We start from the raw sequence: 24,945 nt of genomic DNA, 5'->3' as shown, positions 1-24,945 counted from the left end.
CCTGGTCTGATTAGGAGAGACGGCATACATCCCACTCTGGATGGAGCTGCTCTCATATCCAGAAATATGGCCAAGTTTATTAGTAAACCAAAACCATGACAACCCAGAGTTGAGACCAGGAGGCAGAGCTGCAGTCCTACACGCTTCTCTGCACCTCCATTAGAGCAGTTACCCACCCAAAACCACATAGAGACTGTCTGTCCCCCGACCACATAAATCAATTAAATCCAAAGTATATAAAAGAAGAGTCATTCATGAAAATCTAGTAAAAATTAAAACCACTGCTGCAATAGTACAACAAAATAAGATAATTAAATGTGGACTCTTGAACATTAGATCTCTTTCATCTAAAGCAGTTTTAGTAAATGATTTAATTTCAGATCATCGTATTGATTTATTTTGTCTCACTGAAACCTGGCTGTGTCATGAAGAATATGTCAGCCTAAATGAATCCACTCCCCCCAGTCATATTAATACTCATATTCCTCGAGACACTGGCCGAGGAGGAGGAGTTGCAGCCATTTTCAACTCAAGCCTAATCATCAACCCTAGACCTAAATTTAATTATAACTCATTCGAAAGCCTTGTTCTTAGTCTCTCCCAGCCAACCTGGAAAACTTTACAGCCAGTTCTATTTGTTATAGTGAACCGTCCTCCTGGCCCGTACTCTGAATTCCTATCTGAATTCTCAGAGTTTTTGTCGTATTTAGTCCTTAGTACAGATAAAGTAATTATAGTAGGTGAGTTTAATATTCATGTGGACGTTGATAGTGACAGTCTCAGTACTGCATTTATCTCATTATTAGACTCAATTGGCTTCTCTCAGTGTGTAAATAATCCCACTCACCGTCTTAACCACACCCTAGACCTTGTTCTAATTTATGGGATTGAAATTGAAAATTTAATAATTTTTCCACAAAATCCTATTTTATCAGATCATTTTTTAATAACTTTTGAATTCCTATTACAGGATTACACACCATTAGATAAAAATGTCCTCACTAGATGTCTCTCTGATAGTGTTGTAGATAAATTTAAGGAAGCAATTCCGTCAATACTGAATTCACTGCCATGTCTCAATACTACAGAGGACTCTTATGTTAACTTTAGTTCCTCCCAAACTGATAATCTTATTGATAGTGCTGCAGGCTCATTACGAATAACACTCGACTCCATCGCCCCCTTAAAAAAGAAGATAATAAAACGTAAGAGGTTAGCTCCATGGTTTAACTCCCAAACCTGCAAATTAAAGCAAACATCATTAAAATTGGAAAGGATTTGGCGTTCCACCAAAGTAGAAGATTCTCGCTTAGTCTGGCAAGATAGTGTTAAAACATATAGGAAGGCCCTCTGTAATGCCAGAGCCGCCTATTACTCAGCATTAATAGAAGAGAATAAAAACAGCCCTAGGTTCCTTTTCAGCACTTTGGCCAGGCTGACAAAGAGTCATAACTCTACTGATCCACGTATTCCTATAGCTCTCAGTAGTAACGACTTTATGAGCTTCTTTAATGATAAAATTCTAACTATTAGAGACAAAATTAACCACCTCCTGCCCTCAACAGGCACCGTTCTCTCCCCAAACACAGGAACCTTGGTAACGGCAGTAAATCCTGACATAAATCCTGACATATATTTGGACTGTTTTTCTCCAGTAGACTTGTCTGAACTAACTTCAATGATTTGTTCAGCTAAACCATCAACCTGTCTCTTAGATCCCATCCCAACTAGGCTGCTTAAGGAAGCCTTACCCTTAGTGAGCACTTCTTTACTAGATATGATCAATCTGTCTTTAGTAACAGGCTATGTACCACAGTCCTTTAAAGTAGCTGTAATTAAACCTCTTCTTAAGAAGCCTACTCTTGATTCAGGTGTTTTAGCCAATTATAGACCTATATCTAACCTTCCATTTCTATCCAAGATCCTTGAGAAAGCAGTCTCTAATCAGTTATGTGACTTTCTACATAACAATAGTTTATTTGAGGATTTTCAGTCAGGATTTAGAGCGCATCATAGCACGGAGACAGCACTGGTGAAAGTCACAAATGACCTCCTAACTGCATCGGACAAAGGATTTGTCTCTATACTTGTCCTGTTAGATCTTAGTGCTGCATTCAACACAATCGACCATCAAATCCTTTTGCAGAGACTGGAACATTTAATTGGCATTAAAGGAACTGCATTAATCTGGTTTAAGTCCTATTTATCAGACCGATTTCAGTTTGTACATGTGAATGATGAATCCTCCATGAAGGCAAAAGTTAGACATGGAGTTCCACAAGGTTCTGTACTTGGACCAATTCTATTCACCTTATATATGCTTCCTTTAGGTAATATTATTAGGAAACACTCCATAAATTTTCATTGTTACGCAGACGATACCCAATTATATTTATCAATGAAGCCAGATGAACCCAATCAGTTAAACAAACTCCAAACATGCCTTAACGACATAAAGACCTGGATGACCTGCAATTTTCTACTACTAAATTCAGATAAAACTGAAGTTATTGTGCTTGGCCCTAAACACCTTAGAAACACATTATCTAATGATAAAGCTACTCTGGATGGCATTACCCTGGCCTCCAGCACCACCGTAAGGAATCTGGGAGTTATCTTTGATCAGGATATGTCCTTTAACTCCCACATAAATCAAATCTCAAGGACTGCCTTTTTTCACTTACGTAATATCACAAAAATCACATCCTGTCCCTAAAAGATGCAGAAAAACTAGTTCACGCATTTGTTACTTCTAGGCTGGATTATTGCAATTCCTTATTATCAGGCTGCTCTAACAAGTCTCTAAAGACTCTCCAGCTGGTCCAGAATGCAGCTGCACGTGTTCTGACTAAAACTAGAAAAAGAGACCACATTTCTCCCATTTTAGCTTCACTACATTGGCTTCCTGTAAAATCTAGAATAGAATTTAAAATCCTTCTCCTAACTTACAAAGCCCTTAATGGTCAGACACCATCATATCTTGAAGAGCTCATAGTACCGTATTATCCCACTAGAACACTGCGCTCCCAGTATGCAGGCTTACTGGTGGTTCCTACAGTCTTTAAAAGTAGAATGGGAGGCAGAGCCTTCAGCTATCAGGCTCCTCTCCTGTGGAACCATCTACCGGATTCAGTCCGGGGTGCAGACACCCTCTCTATGTTTAAGAGTAGGCTTAAAACTTTCCTTTTTGATAAAGCTTATAGTTAGGGCCGACCAGGCTCGCCTTGGATCAGCCCTTAGTTATGCTGCTATAGGCCTAGACTGCTGGGGGACTTCCCATGATGCACTGAGCTCCTCTCTCCTCCTCCTCCTCTCCATCTGTATGCATTCATGTAACATCAATGCATGTCACTAACTTTGCTTCTTCCCCGGAGTTTTTTGTGCTTTCTCATCTCACAGGAAAACCTGACTCCCGGGCCGAACCTTCGCGGTCCTTCACAGTCCTGATGGCATCCTTCCCTGGCTGTTGCTGCTTGTGCTTGTTGTTGTTTGTTGTTGTGATTGTTTTTCTTCTGTCCCCCCTCCCCCTTTCCCTCTCTCTTTCTCTCTCTCAACCCAACCGGTCAAAGCAGATGGCCGCCCACCAAGAGCCGGGGTCTGCTTGAGGTTTCTACCCATTAAAGGGGAGTTTTTCCTTACCGCTGTCGCCAAGTGCTGCTCATGGGGGAATTGTTGGGTCTCTGTAAATTAAAGAGTACGGTCTTGACCTGCTCCATGTGAAAAGTGCCTTGAGATGACTTCTGTTGTGATATGGCACCATATAAATAAAGATTGATTGATTGATTTATTAATCTCAGTTTAAATTTAAACAATCAGCATGAAGCTTTGGACATGAAGGATCAATGAATAATGATCTCTATCTCTCATGATGTGATTGATCCACTGATGGAACATCATTCCTATTATATTGGAGATTATATGTTAATATTTCTGAGCGAACTGTATGGAAGCCTATGGGGGCATGATTATGTAAACTTGAAAATGAAAATGTTATTCCATAATAGCATTATAATACTGTATGTATGTTTTACTTGAGTAAAAATGAAAATGAAAATGCAATAATACAATTTGCATTGTTATGTTGACATACTGGATGGACATATTAAAATTAAATAAAACTGTACTAAAATGAAAACGGAAAAGTTGTTTGACATTTAATTTTTCAAAGTCGTACTTGCTGTACTGCGGACAATATTCAAATGTTATTCAAATTTGAAAATTAAAATGCAATATAAACAATGTAACCTGATTTTCCATTTATACATCAATATTTACCTCACAATTAAAATTAAAATGCATTTTTCTTCAATTTGAAAATGAAAACAGCATTTGAACTTTCATCTTTAAAGACGTAACCTGCTGTACGGTGGACAGTATTCAAATGCAGTAAGTGAAACAGCGCCCCCTGTCTGTTGCGTTTATATTTACATGTCAACACGCTGTTATGGGGTCAAAATAAAAATGAAAATGTAATCTGTCGTCTCATCATGCAGGTCGTCAGTGAGGATGTCAGTCATTCTCTGCAGCGGGACTTCATGCACCTCGCTAAAGGGAAAACTAGCAGGTATTGTGATGATGTTTAAGGCAAAGTACTGTTTAAAAATGACATAATCTTCTTTGTCAGGTTCATCAATGATGATAAATGATCTGAAGTCTATAGTTTTTGGACGAGGCTGCTGTTGACAGATTAGTGGATTTGATATATTAACAGAGGACTTGCAATCATTTTGCAGCCAATTCATGTTGAAGTTGGAAAAGTTTAGAGTTTGACAAATTACACGGGAGGCTGTTAAGTTTAATAAAATAGTTGGGAGATTGCTAAGCATACTGTGGGCAGACCACTGTGTCTGTGCTTATTTATAGACACAGCCGACGTATAACTGAACTGTTAATATTGTAGCTGTTGTTAGTAATGTTGAAGGATTAGGGTTTATATTAACCCTACAGGAGACACCTTATCAAGAAAAATGAAACTTGCAAATAAAAAAATGAGAGAATTTCGAGCCTTTTTTTTAATAAATTCTATTTCTACATTCTGTATTCTATATAAACCCTGTGCTTCAGAACAGGAAATCCATTGAGATGAAGGTACAAAGACTGTACATTCTGCTTTATGTGCATATTTTTCTGAGGTTTGACTTAAACATTTAAAAAAAACACAAAACAAACAAAAGCTGAGTGACAAATGTTAAATGTGAGGAGAGAGACCTGGCCGACACTTCTAACAAAATAATACAAATGAACAAAGAGGACACAGAAAGTCAAACTGTCTCAAGTTGCTTTGGATGTTGTTGGCTGCAGAAGGAGAGAACGTCACTGTGTGAGAAGGTTTTGGTTGGTTTTCTCTTCACACTCTGCTGGTTAAGATGTTTCCTTCAGTCTGCTGCTGCAACTAAACACACTTTAAAGTCAAACTAACTGCTTTCAACAGAGCGTTTGGTGGAGGTTTGAAACCCTGATGTGAATCATTATCTGCTGCACGCTGACAGTAAATGAGAAGCCGAGCAGAAAGCTGATGTGATCTGATGTGTTCACTTTGTCTCCTGTGTGTTTCGCTCTGGATTCTCTCATGATGGACTCACCTGACATCAGTGACATCACACAGGTGTCATGTGTTGTATCAGCTGAGCTGGAAGTCAAACTGCAGCACCAACAGTCAGACATCAACACATCTGATTGTGTCCTTATAAGTGCAGTTTAACACTTTGTTTCTGTCTTTTTCTTTTATTGTCACAAATCAAACAATAATTGTATTATTTGATTTTCAGTGTAGAGAGGGAGAGGTGCACTAAACTGACCAGAATATCATGGAAATGCTGATTATATTTGGGGGTCTGACATTCAAAATAAAACAGTGTAAAGTGTAAAAGTGTTATTGATACATTAGAAACTGATTTATTAGCATGAAACTGTCACATATAATAAATGAGTGAACATTCAGCAGAAACACATGTGCTTTAAATTCTGTCAAACATCAGATTTTTTCATAAAAACAGCAAAACAAAGATAAAACATTTGATTTCACTCGATAACTTTTTCTTTTATTCAGTTACTTTAACTCAAAAAGCAAATATTCTTAAAAGAAGCAATAACACATTTCAGCTGAATAAGTAGTTTATAGAATATAAAAGACAGTGAAGAAAAAAGATATAAACTCATCAAACATCTGGATGGATTTTTAAATGATTTGTTGACTCAACATTTATCCAGATGAGACCATAAAACTCTGGATTCATCAAAATCTTTAAGTAAAAAAGTTACAGCTGTTCACATGAGAGAAGTTAATGATGATAAAATATAACTATATACAGATAATCATGTTACAAATGGTCCAATCAGATATCCTCTCTGCTCTTCTTCTACTGGTCTTAATAAAGGTCTCGCTACTTCCTGTTGTGGCACTGAGCGTTGGTGCTGGATGTAAATCAGAAGCTGTGGAATCGACCAGTATGGACGTCATTCCTCGCCGTACTGGGCTGCAATAACCTCGCTGAGACTGAGAGGAGAGATGAAACCAAAGATGATTTTCTTCTTCAGTGGTTTGTGGCTCCTTGGAGGTCCTACTCTGCTCCCTGGGCTCCTTCCTCTTCAGCCGGCTCTCCTTCAGCTCTGGAAACACCGAGGTTATAAGAATCCAGCTCAATGTTCTCCTGTGGGCCTGACTTCTGCCCCCTGCTGGCCTGGAGAGACATGACAACACAGATCTAAGTTACTGCATCATTCCTCTCTTCAGTTCAATATAAACAGGCTGAGTGCTTCATTTCAACCAGTCCTCTAAACAACAAACATGTGTTCAGTACCTTCAGGATGAAAAAGACGACAGCGACGACCAACAGCAGAGTCACCGGCAGGATGACCAGTCTGATGATATGAACTGTTGGATCTGACGAGACACATTCAGTCATCACATTAGATCACATGACATCATGAGAACAACGGCTCCCATCAAACAGAAACTTTAGTGACGTTAAATCTCCTAAAATCACTGAAGTGTGAAGCAGCTTGTTGATTATAAGTTCATCTGATCTCCTCTGTATGCTGATGATGTTGGACAAAAACAACTCATGTGTTTACAGCCGGTTTGAAAGAATGAATGAAAGTCTGCTGATTGTCTCCTTAAAGCTCCTGTCTGGTTGAAATGATTCAACTGATTGTTAACAATCAACATCTTTACATGCAGTTAAATCAAATGTGATCCTGGTGAAGCTCTGAGTTCTCCTGATGACATTCAGCTCATCATGTAAAGTCCTGTTTATTATCATTATAGTGCTTATCTGGCTTCACTGACTCGTTTGCTGTCTTTTACTTTTCACTACAACACAGTTGTTATGGTTCAATAACATTAAAGAAGCCGGGAAGGAAACAGTTTACAGTTCCTTCATCAGATTCTGCCTCAGCTCTCTGTAGGTCGCTGGGTCGGTCCTGCTGCCTGATGACTTTTTATCATGTTTTACAAACATGGAAACAAAGTCAGTGTGACGTCTCAGTTCCACTGAGCTTCACACTCTGCTTCAGCTTACCTGTGACAGTGAGAGACAGCAGACGGCTCTCAGAGAAGAAGTTATGAGCAAAAACATAGACGCCATAAACACAGCTGTAGTTTCCTTGGTGGGCGGGGTCTGCAGCAGGAAACAGGAAGTCAGCAGAGTGATTGACAGCTGGCTGGGTGTAGATGTGTGCCTTGTAGGAGGAGGTGAAGGTGAGCTGGAAGGAGCCTCCTGGGTACTGAGGCTGGACGGAGCAGCTGATGGTGAAGTTGGAGCCCCGACGCACCTGAAACCCCTGCTGCTGGGCCTCGGAGACCCCGTCCATGGTAGAAGACACAGAGATGATTGGCTGAAGCAGCAGGTCTGTAAACACAGAGAGATGATGAATCCTTCTTCCTCTGTGAAAAGCTGAATGTTGTTGTGTTCTCCTCATTAGTTTGTTCAAATTAAGGCCTTTTCTTGCTACACACAGACTACTCATGTGTGTACGACCCCTGTGACCACTAGAGGGCCCCGTTGCACCAACGTATTTCTTCTCTCCTCAAATATAAATTAACACCAAACGTCCTTTTGTGTTGATCTAAAATACAAACATTATTTAAGCTCACAATGGCTAAAATAAAATGCGGTTTAAATGAAAAGGAGTTTTTAATCCGAGAGCTCTTTGTCTTACAAGCAGGGCTGTAGTGGAGGCTAAACGCACATAAACGCCGTTTACCCACCTCTCAAATTCTGAAACAGTGTTTAAGCAAACTTTCCATCACTTTACAGCTGTTAGCTCAGACTGGCTTCCTACCACAGTTTCTGTTGGAGCTTCTAGGAGCGCTTGTTTTGTTTTCTGTTGGAACATTGTGTCCTTTTATGAGACACGGAGACGTCTGTTAGTGTTAACACGGACCAACAAACCACCACCCACTCCTGCTGCGCTGGTGTTAAAACAAACGAACCCTCCGTGCTGAAGCTAGCAGGCAGACTGGAGCTGCTTTCATGAGACAGACGAATGAATCAGAGTTCAGAGGATCATATATGACATTAACTGACATGTGCAGCATCAAATAATAATCTGTCAGACAAAAGACAACAAAGTAAGTAGCTAGAAAAACTCTTCAGTGATGCAGAAGTTTTATAAATTGACATTAGTGTTGTTTAAGCGTCCAGTTTATCTGCTGCTGCTTTACATTACAGTAATGTTAATGTAGCTGATAGTTTGATAGCTTGACTGCTGATGTATTCACACTGTGTGTCGTTTGTCCACAGTTACTGTAATTAACACCGTACAAGTTAAAGTTCTGCTTCATGCTCTGTCAGACTCTTAAGATGAAGCTTTTTACATTTCCAGACTGAGTGAAGGAATCAGGAGAGACGAGACAGAAGTGAGGAAGAATCACAGGATGTAACGTTAATGGTGTTGAAAGAAAAACAAGGAGAAAGTAAAGAACTGATTGAAGAATTTTGTTTATTGCTGCTCATCAATTTATAGTTTATTCAAAACATTTTGATCAAAATATTTTATTTTGTTTATAGTTTGTTTTGATCTTGATGTTAATGCAGCTAAATTCCTTAAATGAAGTTTTTTATGAGTAAAAAGTAGAATTTGTTGTCATATATATGCAGATGGAATATGATGCAGATTTGGTTTGAGTAGAAACGGCTTTGGTTCAAATAAATGAACGTTGATCAGTGAGAGGTGATCACACAACACAGAGAACTCCTACATTCATGTGTAATACAGAGGAGTCAGAGAGCAGAGGAGGAAACAGATTAACATCCTCAGCTGCCTTCAGATCAGACAGAAAACAGCTGATCAACATGTTAATAAGACATTCATACAACACTGCATGCACAATAGTTTCCATCAGAAACAAGTAGTGAACACAACACTGACATATCATCAGCTTTTAACTTGATATATTGAACTTGTTAGCAAACAGTTGCTTATTTGTTTAGGCAGCAAGCAACAAGTATATTAATTAGTAATGTAGTTGTTGCTTGTAAGGTGGATGTGACTGAGCTGCTCAGGAGAACTGCAGGGTGTGTGAGTGAACCACAGCAGGTTGCTTAAAGCTGCAGATTGTCTCAGTTTGAAGCAATGAGCCTCCAGGAACAAGCTAACTTCTCTACCCTTTAGGATGCCGTCGTCCTGGATAAGTTTACAGTTCAGTCCAATGGAAACCAGCGACCAGAGGAGGTCTGTCAGGACCTTCAGGACCTTCTCTGCAGGCCCGACCATTTATGAGAGGTGTCATTATTAGTTCATAAAATATTACAAATCAGTAATTATAAGGTTATTAAAACAATTTTATTTAATTAGTTATTAAACTAATTTATGTGATTTTTAAAAAATATTTTGTTTGATTTCAGTTACTATCATAACCATAAACCCAGTATCTGGAGCTAGAACTGGATGTGTCTGCCTCACGCAGGACTCACGCAGGACTCACGCAGGACTCACGCTGGACTCACGCAGGACTCACGCAGGACTCACGCTGGACTCACGCAGGACTCACGCAGGACTCACGCTGGACTCACGCAGGACTCACGCAGGACTCACGCTGGACTCACGCAGGTCTCACGTACTACTCACGCTGGACTCACGCAGGACTCACGCAGGACTCACGCTAGACTCACGCAGGACTCACGCAGGACTCACGCTGGACTCACGCAGGACTCACGCAGGACTCACATAGTACTCACGCAGGACTCACGTAGTACTCACGCTGGACTCACGCAGGTCTCGCGCAGGACTCACGCAGGACTCACGCTGGACACACGCAGGACTCACGCAGGTCTCACGCTGGACTCGCGCAGGTCTCGCGCAGGTCTCGCGCAGGACTCACGCAGGTCTCGCGCAGGTCTCGCGCAGGACTCACGCAGGACTCACGCAGGACTCGCGCAGGACTCGCGCAGGTCTCGCGCAGGTCTCGCGCAGGACTCACGCAGGACTCACGCAGGACTCACGCTGGACTCACGCAGGTCTCACGCAGGACTCACGCAGGTCTCACGTACTACTCACGCTGGACTCACGCAGGACTCACGCAGGACTCACGCAGGACTCACGCTGGACTCACGCAGGACTCACGCAGGACTCACATAGTACTCACGCAGGACTCACGTAGTACTCACGCTGGACTCACGCAGGTCTCGCGCAGGACTCACGCAGGACTCACGCTGGACACACGCAGGACTCACGCAGGTCTCACGCTGGACTCGCGCAGGTCTCGCGCAGGTCTCGCGCAGGACTCGCGCAGGTCTCGCGCAGGACTCACGCAGGACTCACGCAGGACTCACGCTGGACTCACGCAGGTCTCACGCAGGTCTCGCGCAGGACTCGCGCAGGACACACGCAGGTCTCGCGCAGGACTCGCGCAGGACACACGCAGGTCTCACGCAGGACTCACGTAGGACTCACGCAGGACTCATGTAGTACTCACGCAGGACTCACGCAGGACTCACGCAGGACTCACGCAGGACTCACGCTGGACTCACGCAGGACTCACGTAGTACTCACGCTGGACTCACGCAGGTCTCACGCAGGACTCACGTAAGACTCACGCAAGTCTCACGTAGGACTCGCGCAGGACTCACGCTGGACTCACGCAGGTCTCACGCAGGTCTCGCGCAGGACTCACGCAGGACTCACGCAGGACTCACGCTGGACTCACGCAGGTCTCACGCAGGACTCACGCAGGTCTCACGTACTACTCACGCTGGACTCACGCAGGACTCACGCAGGACTCACGCTAGACTCACGCAGGACTCACGCAGGACTCACGCTGGACTCACGCAGGACTCACGCAGGACTCACATAGTACTCACGCAGGACTCACGTAGTACTCACGCTGGACTCACGCAGGTCTCGCGCAGGACTCACGCAGGACTCACGCTGGACACACGCAGGACTCACGCAGGTCTCACGCTGGACTCGCGCAGGTCTCGCGCAGGTCTCGCGCAGGACTCACGCAGGTCTCGCGCAGGTCTCGCGCAGGACTCACGCAGGACTCACGCAGGACTCACGCAGGACTCACGCTGGACTCACGCAGGTCTCACGCAGGTCTCGCGCAGGACTCGCGCAGGACACACGCAGGTCTCACGCAGGACTCGCGCAGGACACACGCAGGTCTCACGCAGGACTCACGTAGGACTCACGCAGGACTCATGTAGTACTCACGCAGGACTCACGCAGGACTCACGCTGGACTCACGCAGGACTCACGTAGTACTCACGCTGGACTCACGCAGGTCTCACGCAGGACTCACGTAAGACTCACGCAAGTCTCACGTAGGACTCGCGCAGGACTCACGCAGGACTCACGCAGGACTCATGCAGGTCTCACGCAGGACTCATGCAGGTCTCACGCAGGACTCACGCAGGCAGGCATTGCAGAAAGGAACGGAGGATGGATTTTGTTTTCCAGTGACTGGTGAGTCCTGCTGTATTAATTATCTATAGAGGTGATTAAGATTGTTGTTGGTAATGCTCGACTTTGCTGCTGTGAGAAATATGGCCTAATTTCTATCTTTCAGAAAATCTTTCCTTTATTGTCTTTTTGTTGAGCAACATGAGTGAACGTTTACCATCGGAAGACCGGGTTGGCAGTTTAGCTAATGCATGTGTGGGAGAAATAACCAGGTTAGCATAGTTTCAGCTTGTTGAGCCGGTGCTTCGAGTACATTTGTTAACAGGTGTCAGAAGGTGATTTTGTAATGGACTTATTCTTAATGACGTAGTTTTATATTGTTTAGATGATAGTTGTTGGTGATGAGAGCACTTCAGCCTCTTTTACACAGCCCGTTCAAAGCGGGAATACTGCGCCTGTAATCCGCCTCGCTGTTCTGTGTGACAGCCGGCACGGCAGGACCGGGAGCTGACGCTGTTGTTTAGCCCGTATTCAGACCATATCAGGCGGTGCGGCGTACAGCTGCAGGGTTGAGGAGGTGTGCGGGGATGCAGGTGTGTTTATGATTTGGAAAGTAACCGTTGTGAAACAATCAGAAAATAACGTTTTAATGATCTGATTCATCAGCTTCCTCACTAACGTTACTAGCGCTCCCTCTCTCCATTCACTCTCTAGCTCACTCGACCACAGCTGCTCTCTCTCTCTCTCTCTCGTCTGTTTTAAAATGAGTCAGGAAGCCGACAGAAAAGTCTATCTTAACTTTAACGTTGTCAAACAAAGAGAAATGTCCTCCCCTCGTCCTAGTAACGTCTCTTTACTTGCTTATGGCAGAGTTTACAGCTCTGATCAGTCTGATCTCCGTCATGCCTCTGAATCCAGAACGCCGCTACGCTATGAAAAGCTCACACGGAGGCGGCTTTATGCCGACTCACTGTAAAAAAGTAAAGGCAAAGGCGTCTTTATGGCTAGAATGCGTTTCTCTGTATAGAAGAGGTGTGTGTGTGTGTGTGTGTGTGTGTGTGTGTGTGTGTGCAAGACCCCACAGTCCGCTACTGCCACTGACTATCACTGTGACAGAGGAAGGAAAATATTACTGTCATAGATGATGTCATTGATGGACTTACCTGAGCAGGTGAGCTTCACGATGGAGGAAGAGGAATATGATAATGCACATTCCCTCAGTCTAGATCCAGACTGAACACAGTCAGATCTGATCCTCCATACAGATCTGCGTGAGGCTTCATATCTGCTTCCTGTTGAAACAGCAGAGCCACAGTCCAGATCTCTGCAGGCTGCTGCTGCTGCCTTCAGGGTCCAGTAAGAGTCCTCCACTGGTCTCCACTCGGATCGTTTCACCTCCAGTGTACCTGCACAGCGACCGGCTCCTCCCACCAACCTGACAGGCTCTGAACAGAAACAAGAGAGTCATCAGTAAAAGAATAAAGTGAGTTTCATTAGAACAGAAATGAAGCCAAATCAAAGCTGCAGCTCCTCTTCTACCTGAGCAGGTGAGTCCAACAGCTTTGCCAGGTGAGCAGGTGCTTCTAGCTGAGTCTGATCTTCCACAGTCCAGGAGAGCAGACTCATGGCCTCCACACTGGAACTCTTTGGTCCACATCGGAGCTTCCACTTCTCCATAGAGCGCCCCCTGGAGGACTGAAGGAGCCCCACAGCCGAGCTCCCTACAGACCACCTCTGCATCCTGCTGGTCAAAGTCAGCTTCACACACTGAGGACCACGACTGCTCAGACTTCACCTCCAGTCTGCCTGAACACAGACTAGTCCCATTCACCAGCCTGACAGAGTCTGGAGAGAGAGAACCATCATTAGTTTGGGGAATATTTACCTGCAACATTCATACCAATAAAGCTTTTTCTGAATTTGAAAGTAAGAACTGATAAAGAGAGAGAGCACATTCATACCTGACTCAAGTCTTTATTTATAGAAAATATTTCAAGCTATTTGTAGGATTTGAACTTGTCTTACTCAGGCTCCATCTTGTGGGAGCATTGTGGGAAAGAGAAACACATAGAAGCAGCCCAGACGTCAGGTGATGGAGACACATGAACACATTAAAGCAGGAGGCAGAACAAACTGGTAAAGTCTGACTTCCACCTGTATGTAGATGAATTACTGTTCTGAAAATATCTTTAAAAGCACAAACTGTTATCCAAATGTAAACTAAAGGACATCCTAACAAACAAAAGTCAAAGCACAAGATTAAAACCTGCTATAAAAGGACTAACAGATCTTTGAATACAGGCACTAACACTACACAACAACTCTATTAACATGATGATTTCTACAGCTGTTAAAAGGTCGGTGACCTCAGTAACTGTTGGAAACACAGCACTAAAACTGACAGATAGTTTCTGTTATAAACACTAAATGCTGATTCATCTAGAAGTCAAACTGTTGTCTTGATTTGGCTTTAAGTTTGAGGAAATGAGTTCCTCTTAAGTCAGTTGAGTTGTTTAGTTATATTACAAACATGGATCTATATTAAGGAGCATATAGACGGTGTGGCTGAGGTAAGGTAGGGTTTACTCGAGCTTTTTTTACCACTACAGCCCTGCTCACAACAAACCAGTTTCACAGTTATCATCAGATTCTCACATGTTGACGTACTGACGTTGATGGCTGAGTCGGTCAAGTCTGACAGTCTGACAGTGACATCACTAGATCAAGGACAACGTTTACACACATATTTTATGCACTGTCACTATGGTTTGCAAAAGGACTTATCCTTCAGTGATGATGATGATGATGATAACTGAAAGTCTTCTGTTTTAATCTTCATAGTGATAATTGTGTGTAATTTGTTATTTCTTTGTAGTTCATTTGCACCTTTAGTTTCATTAGGCCCTAAAAATAATACTGTAGTTGTCTGATTTGGGATCAGACTTGATCTTGCTGGTGTCACTTTATTACACTCAATTTTATGTTTATTCTTGTTCATCAATTTATAGTTTATTCAAAACATTTTGATCAAAATATTTCATTTTGTTTATAGTTTGTTTTGATCTTGATGTTAATGCAGCTAAATTCCTTAAATGAAGTTTTTTATGAGTAAAAAGTAGAATTTGTTGTCATATATATGCAGATGGAATATGATGCAGATTTGGTTTGAGTAGAAACGGCTTTGGTTGAAATAAATGAACGTTGATCAGTGAGAGGTGATCACACAACACAGAGAACTCCTACATTCATGTGTAATACAGAGGAGTCAGAGAGCAGAGGAGGAAACAGATTAACATCCTCAGCTGCCTTCAGATCAGACAGAAAACAGCTGATCAACATGTTAATAAGACATTCATACAACACTGCACGCACAATAGTTTCCATCAGAAACAAGTAGTGAACACAACACTGACATATCATCAGCTTTTAACTTGATATATTGAACTTGTTAGCAAACAGTTGCTTATTTGTTTAGGCAGCAAGCAACAAGTATATTAATTAGTAATGTAGTTGTTGCTTGTAAGGTGGATGTGACTGAGCTGCTCAGGAGAACTGCAGGGTGTGTGAGTGAACCACAGCAGGTTGCTTAAAGCTGCAGATTGTCTCAGTTTGAAGCAATGAGCCTCCAGGAACAAGCTAACTTCTCTACCCTTTAGGATGCCGTCGTCCTGGATAAGTTTACAGTTCAGTCCAATGGAAACCAGCGACCAGAGGAGGTCCGTCAGGACCTTCAGGACCTTCTCTGCAGGCCCGACCATTTATGAGAGGTGTCATTATTAGTTCATAAAATATTACACATCAGTAATTATAAGGTTATTAAAACAATTTTATTTAATGAGTTATTAAAATAATTTATGTGATTTTTAAAAAATATTTTGTTTGATTTCAGTTACTATCATAACCATAAACCCAGTATCTGGAGCTAGAACTGGATGTGTCTGCCTCTGCCTTTGCCTCACGCAGGACTCACGCAGGACTCACGCAGGTCTCACGCAGGACTCACGCAGGACTCACGCAGGACTCACGCAGGTCTCACGCAGGACTCACGCAGGACTCACGTAGGTCTCACGCAGGACTCACGCAGGACTCACGCAGACCTCACGCAGGACTCACGCAGGTCTCACGCAGGTCTCACGTAAGACTCAGGTAGGACTCACGTAGGACTCACGTAGGACTCACGTAGGTCTCACGCAGGTCTCACGTAAGACTCAGGTAGGACTCACGCAGGACTCACGCAGGACTCACGTAGGTCTCACGCAGGACTCACGTAGGTCTCACGCAGGACTCACGCAGGACTCACGCAGGTCTCACGCAGGTCTCACGTAAGACTCAGGTAGGACTCACGTAGGACTCACGCAGGTCTCACGCAGGACTCACGCAGGACTCACGCAGGACTCACGTAGGACTCATGCAGGACTCATGCAGGACTCACGTAGGACTCAGGTAGGACTCACAAAGGACTCATGTAGGACTCACACAGGACTCATGTAGGACTCACACAGGACTCATGTAGGACTCACGCAGGACTCACGCAGGACTCATGCAGGACTCACGTAGGACTGAGGTATCAATCAATCAATCAATCAATTTTTATTTATATAGCGCCATATCACAACAGAAGTCATCTCAAGGCACTTTTCACATAGAGCAGGTCAAGACCGTACTCTTTAATTTACAGAGACCCAACAATTCCCCCATGAGCAGCACTTGGCGACAGCGGTAAGGAAAAACTCCCCTTTAACGGGTAGAAACCTCAAGCAGACCCCGGCTCTTGGTGGGCGGCCATCTGCTTTGACCGGTTGGGTTGAGAGAGAGAAAGAGAGAGGGAAAGGGGGAGGGGGGACAGAAGAACAACAATCACAAACAACAACAACAAGCAGCACAAGCAGCAACAGCCAGGGAAGGATGCCATCAGGACTGTGAAGGACCGCGAAGGCTCAGCCCAGAACCCAGGTTTTCCTGTGAGATGAGAAAGCACAAAAAACTCCGGGGAAGAAGCAAAGTTAGTGACATGCATTGATGTTACATGAATGCATACAGATGGAGAGGAGGAGGAGGAGAGAGGAGCTCAGTGCATCATGGGAAGTCCCCCAGCAGTCTAGGCCTATAGCAGCATAACTAAGGGCTGATCCAAGGCGAGCCTGGTCGGCCCTAACTATAAGCTTTATCAAAAAGGAAAGTTTTAAGCCTACTCTTAAACATAGAGAGGGTGTCTGCACCCCGGACTGAATCCGGTAGATGGTTCCATAGAAGAGGAGCCTGATAGCTGAAGGCTCTGCCTCCCATTCTACTTTTAGAGACTGTAGGGACCACCAGTAAGCCTGCATACTGGGAGCGCAGTGTTCTAGTGGGATAATACGGTATTATGAGCTCTTCAAGATATGATGGTGTCTGACCATTAAGGGCTTTGTAAGTTAGGAGAAGGATTTTAAATTCTATTCTAAATTTTACAGGAAGCCAATGTAGTGAAGCTAAAATGGGAGAAATGTGATCTCTTTTTCTAGTTTTAGTCAGAACACGTGCAGCTGCATTCTGGACCAGCTGGAGAGTCTTTAGAGACTTGTTAGGGCAGCCTGATAATAAGGAATTGCAATAATCCAGCCTAGAAGTAACAAATGCGTGAACTAGTTTTTCTGCATCTTTTAGGGACAGGATGTGATTTTTGTGATATTACGTAAGTGAAAAAAGGCAGTCCTTGAGATTTGATTTATGTGGGAGTTAAAGGACATATCCTGATCAAAGATAACTCCCAGATTCCTTACGGTGGTGCTGGAGGCCAGGGTAATGCCATCCAGAGTAGCTATATCATTAGATAATGTGTCTCTAAGGTGTTTAGGGCCAAACACAATAACTTCAGTTTTATCTGAGTTTAGTAGCAGAAAATTGCAGGTCATCCAGGTCTTTATGTCGTTAAGGCATGTTTGGAGTTTGTTTAACTGATTGGTTTCATCAGGCTTCATTGATAAATATAATTGGGTGTCATCTGCATAACAATGAACATTTATGGAGTGTTTCCTAATAATATTACCTAAAGGAAGCATATACAAGGTGAATAGAATTGGTCCAAGTACAGAACCTTGTGGAACTCCATGTCTAACTTTTGCCTTCACGGAGGATTCATCATTAACATGTACAAACTGAAATCAGTCTGATAAATAAGACTTAAACCAGCTTAATGCAGTTCCTTTAATGCCAATTAAATGTTCCAGTCTCTGCAAAAGGATTTGATGTTCAATTGTGTCGAATGCAGCACTAAGATCTAACAGGACAAGTATAGAGACAAATCCTTTGTCTGATGCAGTTAGGAGGTCATTAGTGACTTTCACCAGTGCTGTCTCTGTGCTATGATGCCTCTAAATCCTGACTGAAAATCCTCAAATAAACTATTGTTATGTAGAAAGTCACATAACTGATTAGAGACTGCTTTCTCAAGGATCTTAGAGAAAAATGGAAGGTTAGATATAGGTCTATAATTGGCTAAAACACCTGAATCAAGAGTAGGCTTCTTAAGAAGAGGTTTAATTACAGCTACTTTAAAGGACTGTGGTACATAGCCTGTTACTAAAGACAGATTGATCATATCTAGTAAAGAAGTGCTCACTAAGGGTAGGGCTTCCTTAAGCAGCCTAGTTGGGATGGGGTCTAAGAGACAGGTTGATGGTTTAGCTGAACAAATCATTGAAGTTAGTTCAGACAAGTCTACTGGAGAAAAACAGTCCAAATATATGTCAGGATTTACTGCTGTTTCTAAGGTTCCTGTGTTTGGGGAGAGAACGGTGCCTGTTGAGGGCAGGAGGTGGTTAATTTTGTCTCTAATAGTTAGAATTTTATCATTAAAGAAGCTCATAAAGTCGTTACTACTGAGAGCTATAGGAATACATGGATCAGTAGAGTTATGACTCTTTGTCAGCCAAAGTGCTGAAAAGGAACCTAGGGCAGTTTTTATTCTCTTCTATTAATGCTGAGTAATAGGCAGCTCTGGCATTACAGAGGGCCTTCCTATATGTTTTAACACTATCTTGCCAGACTAAGCGAGAATCTTCTACTTTGGTGGAACGCCAAATCCTTTCCAATTTTCATGATGTTTGCTTTAATTTGCAGGTTTGGGAGTTATACCATGGAGCTAACCTCTTATGTTTTATTATCTTCCTTTTTAAGGGGGCGATGGAGTCGAGTGTTATTCGTAATGAGCCTGCAGCACTATCAACAAGATTATCAATTTGGGAGGAACTAAAGTTAACATAAGAGTCCTCTGTAGTATTGAGACATGGCAGTGAATTCAGTACTGATGGAATTGCTTCCTTAAATTTATCTACAACACTATCAGAGAGACATCTAGTGAGGACATTTTTGTCTAATGGTGTGTAATCCAGTAATAGGAATTCAAAAGTTATTAAAAAATGATCTGATAAAATAGGATTTTGTGGAAAAATTATTAAATGTTCAATTTCAATCCCATAAGTTAGAACAAGGTCTAGGGTGTGGTTAAGACGGTGAGTGGGATTATTTACACACTGAGAGAAGCCAATTGAGTCTAATAATGAGATAAATGCAGTGCTGAGACTGTCACTATCAACGTCCACATGAATATTAAAATCACCTACTATAATTACTTTATCTGTACTAAGGACTAAGTTTGATAAAAACTCTGAGAATTCAGATAGGAATTCAGAGTACGGACCAGGAGGACGGTTCACTATAACACATAGAACTGGCTGTAAAGTTTTCCAGGTTGGCTGAGAGACTAAGAACAAGGCTTTCGAATGAGTTATAATTAAATTTAGGTCTAGGGTTAATGATTAGGCTTGAGTTGAAAATGGCTGCAACTCCTCCTCCTCGGCCAGTGTCTCGAGGAATATGAGTATTAATATGACTGGGGGGAGTGGGTTCATTAAGGCTGACATATTCTTCATGACACAGCCAGGTTTCAGTGAGACAAAATAAATCAATACGATGATCTGAAATTAAATCGTTTACTAAAACAGCTTTAGATGAAAGAGATCTAATGTTCAAGAGTCCACATTTAATTATCTTATTTTGTTGTACTATTGCAGCAGTGGTTTTAATTTTTACTAGATTTTCATGAATGACTCTTCTTTTATATACTTTGGATTTAATTGATTTATGTGGTCGGGGGACAGACACAGTCTCTATGTGGTTTTGGGGACAGACACAGTCTCTATGTGGTTTTGGGTGGGTAACTGCTCTAATGGAAGTGCAGAGAAGCGTGTAGGACTGCAGCTCTGCTTCCTGGTCTCAGCTCTGGGTTGTCATGGTTTTGGTTTACTAATAAACTTGGCCATATTTCTGGATATCAGAGCAGCTCCATCCAGAGTGGGATGTATGCCGTCTCTCCTAATCAGACCAGGTCTTCCCCAGAAAGTCTGCCAATTATCTATGAAGCCCACATCGTTTGCTGGACGCCACCTCGACAACCAGCGGTTGAATTGTGACATGCGGCTATACATGACATCACTGGTCAGATTAGGCAGCGGTCCAGAGAAAACTACAGAGTCCAACATTGTTTTTGCAAATGTTCACACCGACTCAACATTAATTTTGGTGACCTCTGATTGGCGTAATCGGGAGTCGTTGCCGCCGACATGAACAACAATCGTACCATATTTACGTTTATTCTTATCCAGCAGTTTTAAACTTGACTCAATGTCGCCCGCTCTGGCCCCAGGAATACATTTAACTATAGCTACTGGTGTCGCTAACTTCACGTTTCTGACTATGGAGCTGCCAATAATCAGAGTTTGTTTCTCAGCGGGTGTGTCGCTGAGTGGGGAGAACCTGTTAGAAACATGAACTGGTTGGTGGTGAACCGTGGGCTTCTGCTTAGGGCTATGCTTCCTTCGGACAGTCACCCAGCCGCCCTGGCTTCCCGGCTGCTTGGGAGCTACCGGGGGAGTAGGAGCTACGCTAGGTCGGCCCGCACCGGATACTAGGGGCTGGCTAACTACATTAGCTGCTGATTGTTTTTCCATGGTGCGGAGCCGCGCTTCCAATTCACTAAGCCTTGCCTCCAGTGCTGCAAATAGACTACACTTATTACACTTACCACTATCACTAAAGGAGGCAGAGGAATAACTAAACATTTGACACACCGAGCAAGAGAGAGCAGGAGAACGAGAGGGAGAGAGAGAAGCCATCGCTAACTGCTTAGTTTAAGTTAGCTGCTAATGCTAGCTGCAGAGCTAAAGTAACTAACAACTAGTGCGATTAGCGAGAAAAGTCGCTAACAGAAAAGTGCTGAGAGTGCTTGTGTAAAACTAGCGAAAGTTTAAATATACAGCAGATATTAATCAACAGTAATGTGATATATATAGGAAAATCAACTGAGATGAGAGCAGCAACAACACTATCAGTAGACACAGTCGGCAACCGGAAATGATACAATACGCTTACCGTAGCACGTCAGCACGTCAGCAGGACTCACACAGGACTCAGGAAGGACTCACACAGGACTCACGTAGGACTCAGGAAGGACTCACACAGGACTCATGTAGGATTCACGCAGGACTCATGCAGGACTCACATAGGTCTCACACAGGACTCACGTAGGACTCAGGTAGGACTCACACAGGACTCATGTAGGATTCACGCAGGACTCATGCAGGACTCACATAGGTCTCACGCAGGACTCAGGTAGAACTCACGCAGGACTCACGCAGGTCTCACGCAGGACTCACATAGGACTTACGCAGGACTCAGGTAGGACTCACATAGGACTCACGCAGGACTCAGGTAGGACTCACATAGGACTCACACAGGACCCACGCAGGACTCACGCAGGTCTCACGTAGGACTCACGCAGGACTCACGCAGGACTCACGCAGGACTCACGCAGGACTCAGGTAGGACTCACATAGGACTCACGCAGGACTCGGGTAGGACTCAGGTAGGACTCACATAGGACTCACGCAGGACTCAGGTAGGACTCACATAGGACTCACACAGGACCCACGCAGGTCTCACGCAGGTCTCACGTAGGACTCACGCAGGACTCACGCAGGACTCATGCAGGACTCAGGTAGGACTCACATAGGACTCACATAGGACTCACGCAGGACTCACGCAGGACTCACACAGGACTCAGGTAGGACTCACATAGGACTCACGCAGGACTCACATAGGACTCATGCAGGACTTACATAGGACTCATGCAGGACTTACGCAGGACTCACGCAGGACTCACTCAGGACTCAGGTAGGACTCACATAGGACTCATGCAGGACTTACATAGGACTCATGCAGGACTCATGCAGGTCTCACGCAGGCAGGCATTGCAGAAAGGAACGGAGGATGGATTTTGTTTTCCAGTGACTGGTGAGTCCTGCTGTATTAATTATCTATAGAGGTGATTAAGATTGTTGTTGGTAATGCTCGACTTTGCTGCTGTGAGGAATATGGCCTAATTTCTATCTTTCAGAAAATCTTTCCTTTGTTGTCTTTTTGTTGAGCAACATGAGTGAACGTTTACCATCGCAAGACCGGGTTGGCAGTTTAGCTAATGCATGTGTGGGAGAAATAACGAGGTTAGCATAGTTTCAGCTTGTTGAGCCGGTGCTTCGAGTACATTTGTTAACAGGTGTCAGAAGGTGATTTTGTAATGGACTTATTCTTAATGACGTAGTTTTTATATTGTTTAGATGTTAGTTGTTGGTGATGAGTGCACTTCAGCCTCTTTTACACAGCCCGTTCAAAGCGGGAATACTGCGCCTGTAATCCGCCTCGCTGTTCTGTGTGACAGCCGGCACGGCAGGACCGGGAGCTGACGCTGTTGTTTAGCCCGTATTCAGACCACATCAGGTGGTGCGGCGCACAGCTGCAGGGTTGAGGAGGTGTGCGGGGATGCAGGTGTGTTTGTGCTTTGGAAAGTAACCGTTGTGAAACAATCAGAAAATAACGTTTTAATGATCTGATTCATCAGCTTCCTCACTAACGTTACTAGCGCTCCCTCTCTCCATTCACTCTCTAGCTCACTCGACCACAGCTGCTCTCTCTCTCTCTCTCTCGTCTGTTTTAAAATGAGTCAGGAAGCCGACAGAAAAGTCTATCTTAACTTTAACGTTGTCAAACAAAGAGAAATGTCCTCCCCTCGTCCTAGTAACGTCTCTTTACTTGCTTATGGCAGAGTTTACAGCTCTGATCAGTCTGATCTCCGTCATGCCTCTGAATCCAGAACGCCGCTACGCTATGAAAAGCTCACACGGAGGCGGCTTTATGCCGACTCACTGTAAAAAAGTAAAGGCAAAGGCGTCTTTATGGCTATAATGCATTTCTCTGTATAGAAGAGGTGTGTGTGTGTGTGTGTGTGTGTGTGTGTGTGTGTGTGTGTGTGTAAGACCCCACAGTCCGCTACTGCCACTGACTATCACTGTGACAGAGGAAGGAAAATATTACTGTCATAGATGATGTCACTGATGGACTTACCTGAGCAGGTGAGCTCCACGATGGAGGAAGAGGAAGATGATGATGCACAGTCCCTCAGTGCAGATCCAGAATGAACACAGTCAGATCTGATCCTCCATACAGATCTGCGTGAGGCTTCATATCTGCTTCCTGTTGAAACAGCAGAGCCACAGTCCAGATCTCTGCAGGCTGCTGCTGCTGCCTTCAGGGTCCAGTAAGAGTCCTCCACTGGTCTCCACTCGGATCGTTTCACCTCCAGTGTACCTGCACAGCGACCGGCTCCTCCCACCAACCTGACAGGCTCTGAACAGAAACAAGAGAGTCATCAGTAAAAGAATAAAGTGAGTTTCATTAGAACAGAAATGAAGCCAAATCAAAGCTGCAGCTCCTCTTCTACCTGAGCAGGTGAGTCCAACAGCTTTGCCAGGTGAGCAGGTGCTTCTAGCTGAGTCTGATCTTCCACAGTCCAGGAGAGCAGACTCATAGCCTCCACACTGGAACTCTTTGGTCCACATCGGAGCCTCCACTTCTCCATAGAGCGCCCCCTGGAGGACTGAAGGAGCCCCACAGCCGAGCTCCTTACAGACCACCTCTGCATCCTGCTGGTCAAAGTCGGCTTCACACACTGAGGACCACGACTGCTCAGACTTCACCTCCAGTCTGCCTGAACACAGACTAGTCCCATTCACCAGCCTGACAGAGTCTGGAGAGAGAGAACCATCATTAGTTTGGGGAATATTTACCTGCAACATTCATACCAATAAAACTTTTTCTGAATTTGAAAGTAAGAACTGATAAAGAGAGAGAGCACATTCATACCTGACTCAAGTCTTTATTTATAGGAAATATTTCAAGCTAGTTGTAGGATTTGAACTTGTCTTACTCAGGCTCCATCTTGTGGGAGCATTGTGGGAAAGAGAAACACATAGAAGCAGCCCAGACGTCAGGTGATGGAGACACATGAACACATTAAAGCAGGAGGCAGAACAAACTGGTAAAGTCTGACTTCCACCTGTATGTAGATGAATTACTGTTCTGAAAATATCTTTAAAAGCACAAACTGTTATCCAAATGTAAACTAAAGGACATCCTAACAAACAAAAGTCAAAGCACAAGATTAAAACCTGCTATAAAAGGACTAACAGATCTTTGAATACAGGCACTAAAACTACACAACAACTCTATTAACATGATGATTTCTACAGCTGTTAAAAGGTGGGTGACCTCAGTAACTGTTGGAAACACAGCACTAAAACTGACAGATAGTTTCTGTTATAAACACTAAATGCTGATTCATCTAGAAGTCAAACTGTTGTCTTGATTTGGCTTTAAGTTTGAGGAAATGAGTTCCTCTTAAGTCAGTTGAGTTGTTTAGTTATATTACAAACATGGATCTATATTAAGGAGCATATAGACGGTGTGGCTGAGGTAAGGTAGGGTTTACTCAAGCTTTTTTTACCACTACAGCCCTGCTCACAACAAACCAGTTTCACAGTCATCATCAGATTCTCACATGTTGACGTACTGACGTTGATGGCTGAGTCGGTCAAGTCTGACAGTCTGACAGTGACATCACTAGATCAAGGACAACGTTTACACACATATTTGATGCACTGTCACTATGGTTTGCAAAAGGACTTATCCTTCAGTGATGATGATGATGATAACTGAAAGTCTTCTGTT

At 43.5% G+C, this 24,945-nt stretch overlaps 2 protein-coding genes, 1 long non-coding RNA gene and 1 pseudogene across 3 annotated transcripts; 1 reads left to right on the top strand and 3 right to left on the bottom strand.

The window, feature by feature from the left end:
• Positions 1–4,195: 4,195 nt before the first annotated feature.
• Positions 4,196–6,465, top strand: LOC137192189 (uncharacterized). Its single transcript, XR_010930535.1, has 3 exons — positions 4,196–4,386; positions 4,494–4,564; positions 6,378–6,465. It is a non-coding gene; the product is annotated as an uncharacterized lncRNA (long non-coding RNA).
• An 81-nt stretch (positions 6,466–6,546) lies between these two features.
• Positions 6,547–8,608, bottom strand: LOC137192188 (uncharacterized). The gene is made up of 3 exons (XM_067602698.1): positions 7,521–8,608; positions 6,801–6,883; positions 6,547–6,680 (listed from the first exon to the last, which is right to left on the bottom strand). Exons 1-3 carry the CDS (start codon positions 7,966–7,968, stop codon positions 6,561–6,563), a joined length of 651 nt encoding a protein of 216 aa, XP_067458799.1. The 5' UTR covers positions 7,969–8,608; the 3' UTR covers positions 6,547–6,560.
• A 3,867-nt stretch (positions 8,609–12,475) lies between these two features.
• Positions 12,476–24,417, bottom strand: LOC137192186 (scavenger receptor cysteine-rich type 1 protein M130-like). Its single transcript, XM_067602697.1, has 4 exons — positions 23,660–24,417; positions 23,284–23,565; positions 13,384–13,689; positions 12,476–13,289 (listed from the first exon to the last, which is right to left on the bottom strand). The coding sequence occupies exons 1-4, from the start codon at positions 24,012–24,014 to the stop codon at positions 12,949–12,951; spliced, it is 1,284 nt and encodes a 427-aa protein (XP_067458798.1). The 5' UTR covers positions 24,015–24,417; the 3' UTR covers positions 12,476–12,948.
• On the bottom strand, positions 19,388–21,388 carry LOC137192185 (uncharacterized; annotated as a pseudogene).
• Positions 24,418–24,945: the final 528 nt, after the last annotated feature.

The sequence above is a fragment of the Thunnus thynnus genome, chromosome 11, assembly GCF_963924715.1.
Source record: "Thunnus thynnus chromosome 11, fThuThy2.1, whole genome shotgun sequence".
Lineage (NCBI taxonomy): Eukaryota > Metazoa > Chordata > Actinopteri > Scombriformes > Scombridae > Thunnus > Thunnus thynnus.
Note: the sequence above shows the minus strand (reverse complement) of the source record. Positions and strands in the feature narration are given on the sequence as shown.